Below are 18,382 nucleotides of genomic sequence, written 5' to 3' on the forward strand. Positions count from 1 at the left end.
AGAGTGCTGTCCCGGCACAACATCAAATCAGTGGGTCTGCCTCCAAACAAATTATCCTGTTTCCTCCGGCCGGTCAAAGATAGCCTGGGACTAAGGACACTGGGTGTATATAATATCTCATGCGAGTGTGGCAAGGTCTATATTGAGCACGCGGGCCGCTCCGTGGACATGAGGTTGAAGGAGCATCAGCGGCACATCCGTCTCAAACATCCGGACAAGTCAGCCGTAGCTGAACACAGCATAAATCTGGGACACTGCATTTAGCTTCAGAATACCTCCATCCTCATTACCAAGACCCAATATATGAATCACATCATTAGGGAAGCCATTGAGATTGAACTCCGTCCCAAAAATATGAACAGAGAGGGAGGGTTTTGTCTCAGCACGTCATGGAAGCCTCTCATCTATTCCCTAAAACCCACCGGGACATGACGCCAGATCTACGAGACTACACAGGCCATGACCGACTAACATAGCAACCCCCCCCACCCCCTCAGCTTAAGGGTTAGTGCCCTCCCTTTAATCTTGCCTTTCTCTCCCACGACACAATATCATATACAAAACCCTGCTTCTGTTCCCAGCTCCTTCCCCCTTCCCTCTTCACTGATTTCCCATGTAGCCTTGCCCCCACTCCTTCCTTCACTGCTCTCACATATTTATTTCCAAAACCAGTCTGCTTGTACCGGTTCTCACAGTCTCTTCACTTGCGGACTTCTTATTTTTCCTTCTACCCTGAAGATGGAGGCGATACGTTCCTCCGAAACGTCGGTTAACACATGTATATGGTGCCACATCCCAGAAGACTGCTTTCTTCATAGTCACCGCCGTGAAAACCTCAAATCTTACATATGGTAATGAACCTTCGGGTTCCATTAAATGCTGGGATGTTCTTGAGTAGATGCACAATTGGTGGCTTCTCAAGAAGGGCTCAGCTCCATGAGTGAGTGAGTGACCATCCAGATTAGTCTTACAAGATATGATGCCATGTGTTTGACAGATGCATACCAACAATTCAGAGGAACCCGCTGCCTCTGAAAGTTGGTACCCATTCACCAAGCTAAAAAGTATCACATCCCAGATGACTGTAATCTTGGTTCCTTGATTGTGTTAGGCTATTTTGTAGCATTTTTCAGCTGAAATAGAACTTTTCATCAGCTTGGATTATACAACACTAAATGGTAAGATGACTGTGAAGAATTAAGGTAAAGATATAAGAGATATGATCCTAGAGTTTGCCTGAAGGAACTGAGTAAAGTCACAAAGAAATCAGTCAGGACAGCTGGTCTCCAAGTCGACATTCAAATCTGGAGCCTCATACGTATGATTCTGTGGAGTTATCCTCTCAACTGCATTATTTGGTCTACACTGACTGGACTTGAGAAGAAAAGCATAATTTCACTACAGGCAAATCCTTTGATAACAGATTACCTGCTAGGTTTCCTAGCCATATCTGACATGCTCTAGACATACACAATGTAGATATAAGATATGGATAGACTCTCCATGCACTGAACATCAATGTCAGTATCAGCAAGTTTCCTATAGTGGAATTAATTTGTTCAATAATCTTCGCACTACAGTCAAAAGTTTAAATCACCATATGGAATTGTTTAAGGCAGTGTTACAAGAATGTCTCCCATCTCACATGTGTTACTCCATAAAATAAATTACCTCAATCAAAAGTTCTTAATCATAAATATACGAAAGTAACTACGGTGTTGTTTCTTTGGCATAATGCTATATTATCAGAGGTATCTGTAAACATAATCATATTTATATTTGTATTGGAAACAAGTATTATATTTGTATTATGGCTTGTTCTACATCCTTGGCTTATATCTGTGAATGATCTTTGAGATACAAAAAAATTTTATTCTATTCTATTAGTTCTAACAAAACAGACATCAGGATCATCAGAATTTTTCTTTACTCAAGTCATTTATGAGTACACACTCATTTTGATGCTAATTCTGTGCTCAGGTTGTTATACCATGTGACTATGGGCAATGCTGCTAACAGTTTGGAGGTACATGCTACCTTCATCTTCAGGATCGAAGTGTGTAGGTTGGTTGGTGAGTTACTGTGTACATATGGCAGCATGCACCTCCAATGTGTCAGTAATACTGCCCACAACTACATGGCGTAACAATCTAAAAATAAAATTAACATCAATAATTAACCATAACCAAAGCCTAAAAATCAGTTAATTGCCAGTCTACAAAACATACGAATAATATGATGTTTTAATATACATTGAATTCCTGGTTTCTTGTTACTGTCCCTGACATAAATTCAATATTTTAACTGTGGTACATCAGCCCAGTCCCTGACTCCACTTTATTCTAAGAAATGTTAAGCTTAAAAAAATTGTTATACCAACATATAAGTTAAATACAAATATTTCCTTCACCTTAGTCACAATCTGATTCAGGAAAACACATTACATATGATTTCAGCTTTCTTGGTGATCAAAATACACATAATGAATCCCACAGTCTGGGACATGACACCATGTCGCTGAGTGTTTATCAGTGTTTTGAAGGAGCATACCATCTCCATCTTCAGGGTTAGAGTAGGCACAGGAAGCAGTATGTCTCTTCTTGCTGTCTGCTTGGTTCACACTTTGACCTTGATGCTGGAGGCAATATCTTCCTCCAAAACACAGGTACACTTCTATGAGACTATACAATTTGAATATGTGTACAGTTCATAATACAGTTAAGTACTGACAACCAAGTGGTCAATGCTTGCTACCATTCAGTTCAAAATCCTTGTCTTCTGATCTGCTATCTAAAAATGCAAAGATTATATTACAGAAACACTACAGATTTTCCTGTTGTCTTGCACAGATGTGACAAACTGGCCTTTCCCATTTTGGTACTTAAATTATATTACTCCCCAAAAATAAGAGTAGTCAATACTTTGTTTTAAAATGATTACCAAGGTGAAATAAACTAAACATATTTTGATAATGCAAAGCATTTTACTAACAATCCCAGAAGCTGTGAAATTCACTGTTCTTCTTACTTGTGTACTTCAAACTAACATGTAGTAAAGTATACATGAAAAACAGAGTAAGTGGTGTTTAACCAATAATCTACCATGTGTTTCATTTACAAAACTGTATTATATATATATATATATACACACACACACACACACACACACATATATATATATATATATATTGGTCTCTGACGTTAAGGGAGGAACATAGACTGAGGGTGTTTGAGGAGAATATTTGGACCGAAAAGAGATGAAGTGACAGGAGGTTGGAGAAAACTGCATAATGAGGAGCTTCATAACTTGTACACTTTCCCGAGTATAATTAGAAAGATCAAGTCAAGGAGGATGAGGTGGACAGGGCATGTAACATGAATGGGGAAGAAGAGGATGTCTACTTCTATGGATGACCGTTTCGAAGTTTGTGGTGTAGTTAAGCCAGGTTCTTGCACAAACTCTTTAAGAGGAACAATAAATGATGAAGTGGACAAGTTAACTAAAAATGATTTTTTTAATAATAAGTAGTGGATCTAATGACATTAGTAAGAGTGATACAAGAATAGCATTCAGGAATATTGTTAATTTTATTAAGAATATTAGACACACCAATGTAATTCTGATAGGTGTTCCTCTTAGATATGATGCTCCTGGTTGCTCACAGTTAAATGACGCAATCAATCTCTTTAACAATAAGTTGAGTAAATTGACCAAAATCTTTAGTCATGTATCCATGAGTGAACAGATCAACAATAGATTGTTATACACCAAATATGGCTCACATTTAAATACACTAGGCAAGGAAATATTTTCTAATCAGTTAGTCTCCCAGATATTTTTATTGTTGGAAAGAGTTAAGGTTAAGCCTATAATCCTAGAATGGTATGATAAGGTAACTCAATTGGTCGTTCCATCAATTGACAAGGCCTCTTCGACATAAACTTCAACTCAGCACAGCGTTAAACGCTATAGGAATTTACCAATAACTAGAAATAACGATTTTTTATGGAACATTTAAATGCCTACTCAGATTCCTTTGATAGTAGGACTAAAATATGCCTTAAGAATAATAATTCGATGAGTATTTTCCATCAAAATATCCGTGGTTAATAGGAGAAAAGTAATGAAATTATATGCGCACTGTATCCTCAATCCCCACATTTGCTATGTCTATCTGAACATCACCTTGAATATATGAACTTATGTCATACCTATATTGAACATTATAATCTGGGTGCCGAGTATTGTAGGAAATCTATCAGGCAAGGAGGTGTATGCATTTTTGTACGTGACTCAATTAACTATCTAAATGTGAATTTAAATGCTTTTTGTAGAGATCAGGATCTAGAGATATGTGCAGTCAAACTTCTAATTCCATCTGTTAATATTTATGTTTTAGCCATATACAGAGCTGCAACTGGAGATTTTTCATATTTTTTGAATGGTATTGAGAATGTTTTAAAGTCACTGTATAATACGAGTTCTGAATTTATTGTTTGTGGTGATTTTAATGTTAACTATCTTGATTACAATAATAGGAAGCAACTAGATGCTTTACTATCTTCTTTTAATCTTTTTAATACAGTCTACTTTCCTACAAGAATTTTTAATGGTTCTGCATCTGCAATTGATAATATTTTTGTGGATTTTAGTAGAATGGGAAACTACACCATAAATGCTCTTATAAATGGCCTATCTGATCACGATGGTTAAATTTTGTATATTAACATTAACTTACAAACTTCTAGTAGCCCTCTGCAATTTGTAAGAATCTTCAGTTCATCTTCCATGAAGGAATTTGTGATTCAATTAAGTTATGAAACTTGGAATGACGTCTTTACTGTTAATGACATAGATACATTTTTTAACTCCTTTCTAAATACTTATTTACATATTTTTTATTCCAATTTCCCTAAAAAACTAATTAAGACTGATTCTCAATATAATCCCTGGATGTCAAAATGTATCAAGGTATCATGTCAGCGTAAAAGAGGCTTATATATAACCATGAGGAATAATAATGATCGTTTAAAAGCCTATTATAAAAATTACTGCAAAATCTTGTCTAGTGTTATTAGAACAGCTAAAAAATGGTATTATAATGGTTTGATTTCTAAAGCTAATAACAAAGCCAAAGCCACTTGGAAGGTTATAAAATCAATATCTGGTAGGAATAATAATAAGGTGGACATACAGTTTCTAAAGATAGATGGGAAACTTACGGACGATCACATGATGATTGCTGAGTCTTTAAACAAATATTTTCTAACTATAGCTGATAATATTAAAAAGGTAACAAATGGACATGTTACTGGGACTGATTCAGCTAATCATGCAAAATATATGAATCAAGCCTTCATTAGACCATTCCCTAAAATTCACTTAAATCAGACTACTTATAAGGAAATTGAAAATGTAATTGGGTCCTTTAAACCAAAATCCTCTAATGGATATGATGAGATCTTTGTTAAAATTTTAAAATGCAGTGCACCATTTATTAGTTCTCCACTAGCCTATATTTGTAACAGAGCCTTTGTAACTGGTGTTTTTCCCACCAGATTAAAATATTCAGTAATAAAGCCATTATTCAAAAATGGAGATAAAACCAATATGTCTAATTACAGACCGATATCATTAATGACATCTTTCTCCAAAGTTTTTGAAAAGATTATTTATATAAGAATGCACCGACATGTACTTAATAATAATATACTAGCTAAAGATCAGTATGGTTTTAGGAGTAAATCATCGACTGAAATAGCCACGTATGAACTAGTTAATGAAGTATAAAATGCTTTGAACAGTGGTATGTTTGTTGGTGGTATCTTTTGTGATCTCAAAAAGGCCTATGATTGTGTTAATCACGATATATTACTATCGAAATTGGAATTTTACGGCGTGGCTGATAAGGCTGGTGCTTTGATTAAGTCGTACCTTGCTGATAGGCATCAGAGAGTTGTTGTGAATAACGGTCTGAGGTACTCAGAATGGGGGGAAATTAAAAACGGAGTCCCCCAAGGTTCAATTCTGGGTCCTTTGTTGTTTTTGTTGTATATAAATGACTTGCCCTATATCATATCGAACAAGTCCAAACCCGTTATTTTTGCTGATGATACTAGCATAGTCATTACTAACCCTAGGTCTGCTGATTATGAATTCAAGGCTTCTTCAATATTTAAAAACACAAATGATTGGTTTCAAGATAATTTATTGACATTAAATTCCGAGAAAACACATTTTATCCAATTTTTGACTAAGAACCGCCGGCCGATGTATATTCATATTGATGATGATGATAATTGGATTGTTAACAATACAAATACTAAGTTTCTGGGGCTTATTATTGATAACACATTGTCTTGGAATGGACATGTGAATTGGTTAATGTCTAGATTGGGCTCTGCATGTTACGCGATTAGAGCCCTAAAATCTTACATGTCTCAGGGTACATTAAGAATGATTTAATTTCCTTATTTCCATTCAATTATGACCTATGGTTTGGTTTTCTGGGGTAATTCCCCTTATAGTATACATATCTTTATGTTGCAAAAAAGGGCGATTAGAATTATAATGAACTCTAGGAATACAGATTCATGTAGGGAACTGATCAGGGAACTGGAAATTTTACCCCTTCAATCTCAGTATATATTTTCTCTTGCAATGTTCATGGTTAATAATAAAGATCAATTTAAGTTAAATTCTGAGTTATATAATAGGAATACAAGATATAATAAATTCCATTATCCTATATGTAAGTTGACTGTATTTCAGAAAGGAGTGTACTCCCATGGAATTTAAGGTTTTTAATTGGCTTCCTCCTAATATAAGGAACCTGGCTCAAGATGTTAAACATTTTAAAATTGTTTTAAGAAGATTTTTGTTGATGAACTCGTTTTATTCCTTGGAAGAATACTTTAATTGTAAATTTGACTCCAATAATTAACTGTGATCTATTATGGTACTGAATAATGTAATGAGTCTTATATTGTCATTTCTATGTAGTGTTATTTGTATTATCAATGACTAATTCCTTATCCTATGTGTAGTGGATTTATGGAATGTAAATAAATGAGAATGAGGAATGCATATACGATATTGGTGGGAAAGCTAGAAGGAAAGAGACCACTGAAAGAACAAGGCATGGGTGGGTGGACAATATTAAAATGGATCTTAGAGAGATAGGCTGGGATGGGATGGATTGGATTGATCTGGTTCAGGACAGGGACCAGTGGAGGGCTCTTTTGAACACGGTAATGAACCTTTGGGTTCCCTAAAATGCTGGGAATTTCTTGAGTAGCTACAGAATTGTAGGCTCCTCAAAAAGGGCTCAGCTCCATGAGTAAGTAAGTATATATATATAAAGTGCCCAACTAATGAAATATGAAGCCCTAATACAATATTATTATATTTATCAGTTTCCAGTAGACATGTTAATATCAGCCATCATGCCCCAGTGTGCCAAACTGTGTACCCTTCGAACATGTGGAGAAAAGAAGAAAAATACTGGAACCTCTCAATCTCAGCAGAAAAGAGTGAAACTATGTGTCTCCCAAATAGAATCTTGCACATCAGCTGTGGGAAGACAGGATCTGTAATGAGACAGCAGTGGCATATTCAAGGCATTAAATATAACATAAATATTAACTGTTCAATAATGACATCAAAATGTATAAATCTGCATTGCTAACAGCCTTCTCTACTCTAAGTTAGAAGACTTATATTACTGCCATGTGAATCCCTCAATTTCATTTCAGTGTGCAGTGGGAAACAAGAAATATGCAAAAAGCATAGCTTTCTCTTTGAATTTTTTAATTTTCAAGATATCTAAAAATAACTGAAAAAGTACATTAGAATTATTTTTAAAAATGCTTTCCATTTTAAAACCATTTTAATATATGCTGTGTGATGTACTGCAAGGAAATGACAAGTGATGTGGTTGGGTTGCATATCAGTAACAAAACTGGTATCCAGTAACTTACACACTTACAAATGCAGATGTTTGTAATGTTACTTCTCTGTTCTCAGCATGAATTAAACATACACAATCCTAATGCCAGAACTGCTCATGTGGCAATGGCTGACTCATAGTCCCACTTCTTTATTTGAACTGCCTACTCTGATTTGAATGGACTTCATTCATTTGAATTATAAAATGTCAAAATAGCCCAAATTTTGAACAGTTCTTAAGGAATAACCTTTGAGAATCTACGATTTATGAAGCTTTCATGCTAGAAAGCTTTGACTCTGGATTAAAGCAGTGTATTCAGTCTCATCACAGGTCACTATTCACTCAAGGAATGTGTTTCCTTCCAATTCAAACCAGTGCAGGTGCTCAGCATACACACCAACACGTTGTGCCCTCTGGTTGGACATAACATCTTTAGGATCCATTTTCTTGAAAAAATAAGGGTTCATGGATAATTGGATCAACATTTCCAACATTTATGCCACTGCTGGATGCACATTTCATCTGTTTCCAAAAATCTGCATTTCAAAGCAGACAATGTTCACACCACATACAAATATTGGCTGAACATGATCATGATGTAGCTTTGAGGCTTCTTTATTGCCTTCGCAAAACATATTGTACCAGTCCTAGACAAGTGCACATAACAGGATCTCTTCCCCATACTGTGCATTTAACCTATAAAGAATTTCTACTGGTTTCACTTTCTCTTTAACTAGGAATATGATGGTACAGCACTGCTCCACATTAGGAATGACATGGTTTAATGCCATCCTGTACTAGCTCTAATGCAGAGAAACAGGTTACATGGCTATCTGACCACAATTAATGCAGTGTTTCCACTAACTGTCCATAAGTTTCATTTTTCTAATGCCCATGTTTCAGAAAATAATAAACTCAGAATAACCTTAACCACCCTTGTAGCCTATTTGGAGATGCTATTCTGCAATTTGCCTGTACAGACTTAACCAGCACGAAGTGACAGATGTAATATGACATTCTGAAGTATCTGCTGTCCTATGTGTACAAATTACGTTTGACACTCTGTCATAGCCACTGTCTGTCTTGCATCTTCATGTCCCACAACTGCATGGAAATCAACCTCCTTCCATGTTGCAAGTTTCATCCCTCTATCTCCCTCGGAGGACTTGTTGAATACAGTCTTGAACTAAACTTTGTGCTTGCTTGGAGTTACAGTTCAGGAACTGCAAGAACTGCGTATCCAAAATATCCTCACTGCAGGTGATATTATGAGAGAATAACAGGTACTCTTACATAAGGTACTACTGTGTTAGGGAGAGAACAGGATTCACATTACTGTGACAGGTGGGGTTCACAAATCTCATATGTACCCCTAACACAGCCTTCTTCTTATCGTGTATTTATTTAACTTTAACAGAAATATACTGTGTTCCCAAAATATACCACTCATTTTAAAGTGTTCTGATGACGGTGTATAACGCCTGGAATTGCTGAGTTTTTGGACATTGTCCATCGTCTGGTATTCTAAAAAAAAACTTACAGAATGCAAATTTCAGGAATTGGATCTGTTTCTGTCTTCAGGTGAGGGGGGAGACCAAGGTAGAATACCAGACAATGGATAAAGTGCAAAAACAAAGTAATTCAAAGCACAGTACTCATTGTTGAAAATCAATAAAGCTAGCATATTTCTTTATTCAAGACTATCATGTTCTCTAAATCGCCAGTACTTGATTCAAACATGCTGTCAACATTCCAGTGCAAAAGTTACAAAAGGGAAATCAATAAAAGGCATCAACAGGATCTTACTTCAACAATCCAAACATATGTGAATGCAAGAATAGCTGTATAATAATACAGTATTACAAAACGCTCTTAAGCCAATCCAATCTCCTATCTGACAGGCACTAGTACCACGAATATTCCCTCATAGCTGAAGTAGACAAGAACACATAACATAACTGCTCACATGCATCAACAGCACTAGCTGGAATGCATGCAAGTTTCATCCTCTCTCTGTATCTGAACGTCATCTGCCTTTTGTACAGTCCTTGTCTGTCCATATAATGTCTTTATTTAGTCTGTAGGTTAAAACATTTTAAATCTCAAACAGGGAATTTCACTGCCATATTCAAGTATAAGGATTCTTTTAGTATGTATTGAAATTCAGTTTCTTTATTAGCTGAGTGATTACTGGCTTCTCAAAAAGGGCTCTGCTCCTAGGAGTTACCTAATTACTAAAGCAGATTAAGCCACCACTATAATTTTGCATAAGAATCCCTACTTAGTTCAGTTCTGTAACGCTTTTTCTTAGCTACTCCAGTTCCTTACTTTATGAGCAATTGCAGTCAGTGTTTGTGCATCAGTATATCCCCAAATGAATAATTCTATCAGTCATCATGAAACTTGGTATGAACATTACGTGTTTGGTAAAGTAAAAATAAAGTAAAGGTATCTCTGTAGCAGGCAGTGGAGGCCCATAGGGTTGTGAGATGTTGAGGTGCCCACATTTTCTAGACAAGCGGCTCATAGATGGCGGTAAGGTTGGCAGCCGTATGCGTCGACTGCCCTTTATCCCCCAGGAAGATTCCTGGTACTCATTTCTGTCAGAGGCTGAGTCAACCCCAGGGCCACAGTGCAGCTGGAAGGATTAGGTAAATTGCAAAAATCCAATGACCTCATCAGGATTCGATCCTGTGACCTTCCGGCTTGTAGAATAGTGCCTCAACCATCTATGCTACCGTGTGCCCCCTTATGTGATTGGTAGCCATCATACTTTACTGGTTGCAGAGGTGGCCAAGGCTCACCCAGGGCTGTAGCGCCGAGTGATAGGTAGGTAGATAGGTAGGTAGGTAGCCATCATAATTCCAATGTAAGTGTCAAAAGAACGAAACCAGGGCCAATCTCATCCGCTTGTTCTCATGCTTACCATGAACTTGGCCAAAGCAACAGTAATTAGTAATACATCTACACCATACTCTCAGAAGGTCTGCTCTTATTGCTCGGACTGGAGCATATGGCTCACCTTGCTAGTTCCTGGGTAGGCAACGATTTCAGTGTTACACCACCAAAAACAAAATGTTTCACAATTAACATAATTCCACGGAGCAGAGCACTCCTTGCAAAGTTAATGGGCACTCAGCTACTTGAGAAATATCCCCCACTCCCCTTATGAAACCAGAAGGTTCTCTGCCATGTTCACAAGAGAATCTCCTAATATAAAATCATTATCCTCTTAAAACTTCAGTGAAACTTTCAACAAGTATTTAGAAGGTAAAACATTTGTTACCACTGGTTAGAATGTCATTAAATACATTAACTGACAGCCCAAACAATATTTAAGTACACTTTTTAGAAAAGTTTATTCATTCTTTTAACAAGTTATCCTATTCCTTTCTGTTGGGTTTTCTAAGAATGCTTAGGTGTACCAGTTTTAACACACAGTTCTTGTAAAATTAAATCAGTCACTGATAGCTGTCACCCAGGGTTGGTGTCCTTCAATACACATATACTATTACAGAATGGGGCATAGCACAAGAGAACATGAATACCCTCTTAGCAAGGAACATTTGTCCTGTCAGCGAAAGACAATAGGATTGGGGGCTGTGACATATCACAAATCAACATGATGGAAGCAGAGAAAGGTGATAAAAGTCCTTGGGAACTATTCACATGTAATGTAGATTTACTAACTTGAATACTATGTGTATTCCACAGAGCCTTTAAATACACGTTTAAAACCCCTTCTGTGTCGCACAATTATGGATGGTATCCAGATTTGATCACGCTTTTTCAGTGTCCAGTTTTATCAAACTAAAGATGGGCAAATGGGCAGAAATAAAACTTCAACCTGGTTTCTAACTTTGGGTGTTAGATTCAGTCTTTGAAACGTTGGACACTAACTCCATACTGACAGGGCTAATTATCTGAGAAGACTTCATTGCATACTGTCTCTGTGAAAGCTTCAAATCATGTAAGGCTGTAAGACACTGATCATGATGGTGGGAAGTGGTGGCCAAACAGCTGTAAGCAACATTTCAGTAGACAACAAGAGTCGAAAGTGTAATAAAGTAGTACGAAATGGCATTCTATGTGATAATTGTGATAAATGGTATCATTTCAATAAGCGCAGCAATGTAAATGAAGACAAAATACCTGATAATCAATGGCTTTGTGCTTCATGCTCACTATGAAATACCCCGGAAAATGAGATTACGACTATGCAGTATGTTGACTGCAAAGTTCTCCAGAAGTTGTTATAGGAAATATCGTCATTGTCAGAACTATCTATCTTACAGTGTGAAAGAGTGCAAGAAGTACGTGGTACATTATGAAAACGAAAATTGTTGGAATCGGGTAGTTAAAGGATCATCGAGAAGAAGAAAACAGATGACTCCACAGTTTTCAGTTTCAACAAGTAATGGATTCTGCACCCTAAGTGATGTTACTGATGAGACTCTGCAAATGAAAATACTTAGTTGTCAAAAGAAGAATGTGAAAAAGAAGAAAAAATTGTTGTTCTATAGTGATAGCTATGGTCGTGGTATACCTACGTCACTGAGGAAATCCAATGATGAAGTTTCAGTGTTTGGTGAGGTCAGGCCTGGTGCTAAGGTGGAAGATGTTATGAAAAACTGTGAGAGATTGAGCAGAACTTCACCCACAGGACCATGCAATAATCACGGGTAGTGCGAATGATATTGCTGGAAATGAAACAAAGACTTGTATCAATATTGTAAAAAGAACACTTTCAGCACTGACTTGTACAAATGATATTCTCAATATTCCGACTAGGCATGATTTAATAAAAGAATCAGTAGTAAATAAGGAAATAAGGAGAGCAAATATGGACAAAAACAAGGTGTGTAAAAGATTCAGAAATGTAAACGTATTGGATACAAGTAATATAAGCAGAGACTATCACACAAGGCATAGGCAGCAACTCAAGAGACCAGGTAAAGAATATATTACTCAAGAAATAAGTAAAATAATAGGTAATAACAAAAAGAACCAATCAAATGCAATAGTTCTAGGTGATTTAAATCGGGGAAACTAATAACGATGACTGGATCCCATGGGTTCCAGTCATTCCCAATTGGGGAAGTCAAGTGAATGCATAATTTTAAAATAATACATCAAAATGCTCAATATCTTGGTAACAAAACTGAACTATTTACTGAATTTCTCCAAAGCACTACCCCTGACATACTAGCTATTTCTGAACATGGTCTCAAAGAGGATGAAATCCCTCAATGTATGTTAGAAGTGTATACTGTAGTTCCATATTTTTTAAGGAAAAAATACAAAGGTGGAGGGATAGCTATTTACAGTACCAGCAACATGGTGCAAAGTAAACCCTTGAATTGGGTTACAGGAAGAAGTACAGAAAAAACTCTTGAGGTTACTGGTATAGAAATAACATGTGACAAGATCAAAATTATAATTATTGCATTATATAGATCACCAAGTGGTGCAATATATGAATTTTTTAACCTACTAATAGATATATTGGAGCAGCTTGTTCAGAAAGATCGATATATCATTCTTGTTGGAGACTTAAAGTCCTCTGGGAGAGACTTTAAGCTGTGGGTCCCGTGTCGTAGATTTACGGCACATAAAAGAACCTCATGTCTCTAGGAGACCTCTGAGCCAAATTAGGCAAATTTTCCCGCCCAAGTAGTTTCCAATGCCTCCGGTAGATGGGGAAGCATTAGGTACCACTGCCAGAAGAGTGACGACCTCACTGACAGAAAGGGACTAATTATCAGATACCACTGCCAGTAGAAGGCCGAAACCCTGCTGGCAGAAAGGGGCTGATAGCGAGCACCAGTACCGGTAGGGTATGGAGACAGTAGAAATTAAATGGGGATGCACAATGGACCAATAACTGGTCTAAGTGCATGGGGAAACCCACCCCCTCCAATAATGAATCAATGAATGAATATATCTACTAATTGCTATTATACTAATGTTATATATAGCCTATTTTCATATCATTATGCACAGTGTATAACTATTAATATGACAGCAGGACCACAAATAAGTTGTTATAAAGAGGTTAGGGATTTATCAGGTGACAATATAATTGGCTTTTGCTCTTTATTACAAACTAAAATTTGGACAGAGGTGTTTAGTGAAATTATGCAGAGAACAAATTGATCTCCTTTTATAGCATTTTTAACTACTAATTTAATATAGCTTGCCCTAAGGTAAGATGAAACATTGCATGTGTAAATAAGTCTACTTGGATAAATAAAGATGTTGTCATAGCTAAAACAAAATTAAGAAATTTGTATGACCTTTATATACAATGTAAAATTCAGGAATATAAAAACATTTAAAAAGCATATAAGAAGGAATATAATGTAATTATAAAAACTGCAAATGCAAAACACATTTATAATATTATAAACAGATCAATAAACAATCCAAAAGCTTTGTGGAAATTTGTAAATCGTGAAAGAGGTTCACTAAATAATAGACCGACTAGAAATATATACTTATCAGATGGAAAACAAATAGTCTCAAGCCCAAGTAGGACTTATAATATATTTAACAAAACCTTTGTAGAAACTGTTAATAATCTTATACTTGATAAATATTTAACCCATCCACAAACTAGTAATAACAAAGTTAGCTTAAAAGACTCATTTGTTTTGCTTGAAATAACAGAGATCAAACTGATTAAAGTAATCCACAGTATGACGAATAAAATGTCGGCAGGACTTGATGAAATCTCACCTTACTTCCTAAAAAAAATGCACGTCTTACATTACTAAGCCGCTTTTAGAATTGGTTAATGCTTCAATTTGAGATGGCATTTTTCCATCTATATATCCCCTATATATAAGGTGGGGGGACTAAGGAGGATGCAACTAATTATCACCCAATCACACTTGTCCCTACTTTCTCTAAGGTTTTGGAAAAAGTATCAGTTAATCAATTAACAGCTCTCCTTGATAAACATAATATATTAAATAAATTTCAGTTTGGTTTTAGGAAAAACAATTTTTCTAATGATGCCATTGCTACAGTTATTGAAAACATAACAGATAATTTGAATCATAAAACAAAATGTAACTGAATATCACTAGACTTATCAAAAGCATTTGATTGTATTCAACATAACATTCTTATGGATAAATTATATAAATATGGCGTTTGTGGTACTCCACATGTTAATTAAATCCTATCTAGCAAATAGAAGACAACAGGTGAAAGTAGCACATATAGAAATCAACGAAATGAAGGAATATTTATCGAGTAGCCTTCCAATTAAATGTGGAGTCCCTCAGGGCTTCCATTGGCATGAGGAAGTAGGAAACGCACACTATTGTCCTTGGTCCATTACTTTTTATTTTATATATAAATGACTTTCCTCATCTAACACAAGGTAGATCCATAATGCATGCAGACGACACATCAATACTGAATATGGGACAAGATATAAATGAACTCCAATATATAACTTCAATTAATATTGGAGATGTGGAGAAATACTTAGAGATGAATGATTTATTCATAAACCCAACCAAAACGCACTGCACTTTTTTTTCAAAGCAATATAGGCAGGATCATAAACATAAAATCTTAATTAAGAATATGGAAATAGAGAATGTAAAAAGTATAAACTTTTTGGGGGTAGTAACTGACAGCACCTTATGCTGGGAAGTTTATATTGATAGAACCTGCCGCAATTTATTCATAATTAACAGACTTGCTAAAATACTCGACCTAAAGGGTAGAAGAATGTTATATTATGGTTTGATTTATCCCTTTCTAACATATGGTATTGTAGTATGGGGACAAAGTACTAAGGCACTTACTAAAAGAATGTTTATTCTTCCAAAAAAGAGCAGTAAGGTACATTGCAGGGTTAAAACCTTTGGAATCATGCAGAGACATTTTAAAAAAACTTAAGATATTAGCAGTATATTCGTTGTACATACAACAAACCATCTTATATGTAATAAATAAGTGTAATTGTATGGTAAATAAACAAGTACACACACACAATACAAGAAACAATAATGATTACCATAAATGGGTGCATAACTTAGAACTTTATAACAATAAACCTTCAGTTGCTGGTTGTATCTTTTATAATAAATTAGCTAATATAAAACAACTTGAACATGAAAACCATTTATAAGGGAACTGAAGAATTTACTCATTAATGGGTGTTACTACTCAATTTAAGACTATATGAATGATAAATTCTTAAACACTGGATAATGATACATGCTAGAGGTAAACAGCTGTTACATATTTTGTTAGCTATTCGTTAAGAATTATTGTGTTTTTGCTAATTTTATAATATTATATGACATGTCCTACATCAGTATAATCTGATCTATAGGATTAATAAACACGAATGCATGAATGAATAAATGAATGAACTGTATTGCTAATGGTTCAATTCCAGAATAGGTCGTCATTATCTTCAGCATCCCAACCTGATTCTACTTTCTCATTTGCATTTTGATCAAAGTCTATCTGTTTATCATAAACAAATTCAGGATCCTGGGGTTTTATTTGGTTTTTCTTAAAAGTCTGATCCATAATCTCCTTTTTCCTCCGTAATACATCGTCTCCGAGTTTATTTAGATCTTCATCAGACCCAACAGAAAATTCCTTGCTTACAATCTGCACCGCTTCCAATAATTCCGTGCCTTTCATGTGTTCTTGCAGCACTCGTAACATCTTTTCTACCTGCATAGTTGAAACAGACTGCATTATTTTTTCATGCCTGAGTTTCAGATCTTGAGCCACAAAATTTACACTGGAACTAGTTCGAAAGTTACGAATGGGCATTACACGCTTTCGTAATTCGTTGTTTCTTACTTTGTCTTCATACACCAATATCAATGCAGGTGGAGAAAAACGAATACCGCACTTTTTGGAAATATAATTTTCTTCTCCTGCGTCCATTTTCGATGGAAATGTGCGAATTTTCAATACATTACGAAAACTTGTACTTTCACGAACATACAATTGATATAAATAAGATTATATACAATACAGCACAAGCAGTTATTGAAATCATTGACCTAATTAATATTCATCGGTACACATTCCCCTCTGCGACTACATTACCTACCAACCGCTACCAATTACCAACCTAAGGCTCCCACACACCAGAGTGCACCAGAGCGATCGTGGTGGCGGTGGAGGTGGCGATAAAGTCTTCTCACACCAACAACGCGGTTGCGGTGGCGATCAGTTTGAAAAGTCATGTAAGCACAACAGCGTAAATGATGCATCGATTATCTCGTCTGGAAGAAGCGTTACTTTTGGCAGCGTTAGTTGATGATGAGGAGCAGCAGCAAGGAAGGTAATTATTCATTTTATTGTGTACAATTGGAGAAATTTGAGAAGTTATTACAAATATTAACATCACAATTAATATATTTTTCAGAAAGAAGCGTAAGAAAACGTGGATTCACGACCTTAATCTGCTTCGTGAACATGAAGGAGAATTTCATACTTTATATCGGCAACTGCGGCAACATGAAGAACGATTCTATATTTACATTTGGATGCCAACGGAATGCTTTGATGATCTACTGGACCTAATTAAGGGAGATATTATGTAATTTTACTTCTTCAATAAGTTGCTCTGTTGTTGTACTCATTGTTCATGCTAATACACAGCGACGCGGGCAGCGGTCAAACTCTACAAGCTGCATCTGATCTCTACCGCGGAGTAGAACGCTGCACTGTCCGGAACGCTGCCCGCAAAATCGCTGCCTGTCTGAAAGCGTCTGTAGGTTCAGCAGGAAATATCTGACCGCCACCGCGATCGCTCTGGTGTGTGAGAGACTTATCACCCCTGGCAACAAAATGTTATTGGCGGGCAACTTGGCCGCCGTAATGTCACAAAAGCAGTACTTCTGCCATCTCTACGCAGCTGCAAGACTCATGATACAATATGGCCGCCGCCAGCGCCGAGAGTAATATCGGTAAGAAGTTATGCTATAATAGCACCAGCCTATGTGAAGTGCTCCTCTCAGAACCACTAGTTCACAAGAATAGCAATAAATACTTTTGCAACCTGATCGCTTGTACTGTAAAGGTTATTACTCCGTTGTTTTTTTTTAACCGAGTTTATATCACTCTACTCATATCCATCGGGAGAAAGTTCCTTACCAGTGTACGTTAAAGTATGAACATTTCATTTACAACAGTCCAACGCCTCCTTACTGAAATGCAATGGACACTGTGAATTATAACATACATAGAACACTTGTGTTTAGGAAAGATGAAGGTGGGTAAATTTTAAAGAAAAATCTGTTTCCGTCAGAGATACCTGTATTCAACTTCATAACTTTGCTCACAACTTGCACTTAAAAGCTACACAAAACATATGTTTTCGGTTACAGTAATGTAAGTAGGTAAGTCAATAAATAAGTTACAAATGGGTATAGAACTTAAATA

At 36.1% G+C, this 18,382-nt stretch overlaps 1 protein-coding gene across 1 annotated transcript; it reads right to left on the reverse strand.

Moving 5' to 3' along the window:
* Window positions 1-15,767: 15,767 nt before the first annotated feature.
* LOC111864786 (centrosomal protein of 19 kDa) lies at window positions 15,768-17,055 on the reverse strand. The gene is made up of 2 exons (XM_023852295.2): window positions 16,790-17,055; window positions 15,768-16,657 (listed from the first exon to the last, which is right to left on the reverse strand). Exons 1-2 carry the CDS (start codon window positions 16,874-16,876, stop codon window positions 16,361-16,363), a joined length of 384 nt encoding a protein of 127 aa, XP_023708063.1. The 5' UTR covers window positions 16,877-17,055; the 3' UTR covers window positions 15,768-16,360.
* Between the last annotated feature and the right edge of the window lie 1,327 nt (window positions 17,056-18,382).

This window comes from Cryptotermes secundus, unplaced genomic scaffold (genome assembly GCF_002891405.2).
Source record: "Cryptotermes secundus unplaced genomic scaffold, Csec_1.0 scaffold1278, whole genome shotgun sequence".
Classification (NCBI taxonomy): Eukaryota; Metazoa; Arthropoda; class Insecta; order Blattodea; family Kalotermitidae; genus Cryptotermes; species Cryptotermes secundus.

Excerpts from the sequence above, each read along its gene's own strand:
- LOC111864786 (XM_023852295.2), bottom strand. The coding sequence starts at position 16,876 with ATGGACGCAGGAGAAGAAAATTATATTTCCAAAAAGTGCGGTATTCGT. Across the intron at positions 16,658-16,789 it reads TATTGGTGTATGAAGACAAA|GTAGAAAAGATGTTACGAGT; the intron begins GTAAGAAACAAC and ends TCAACTATGCAG.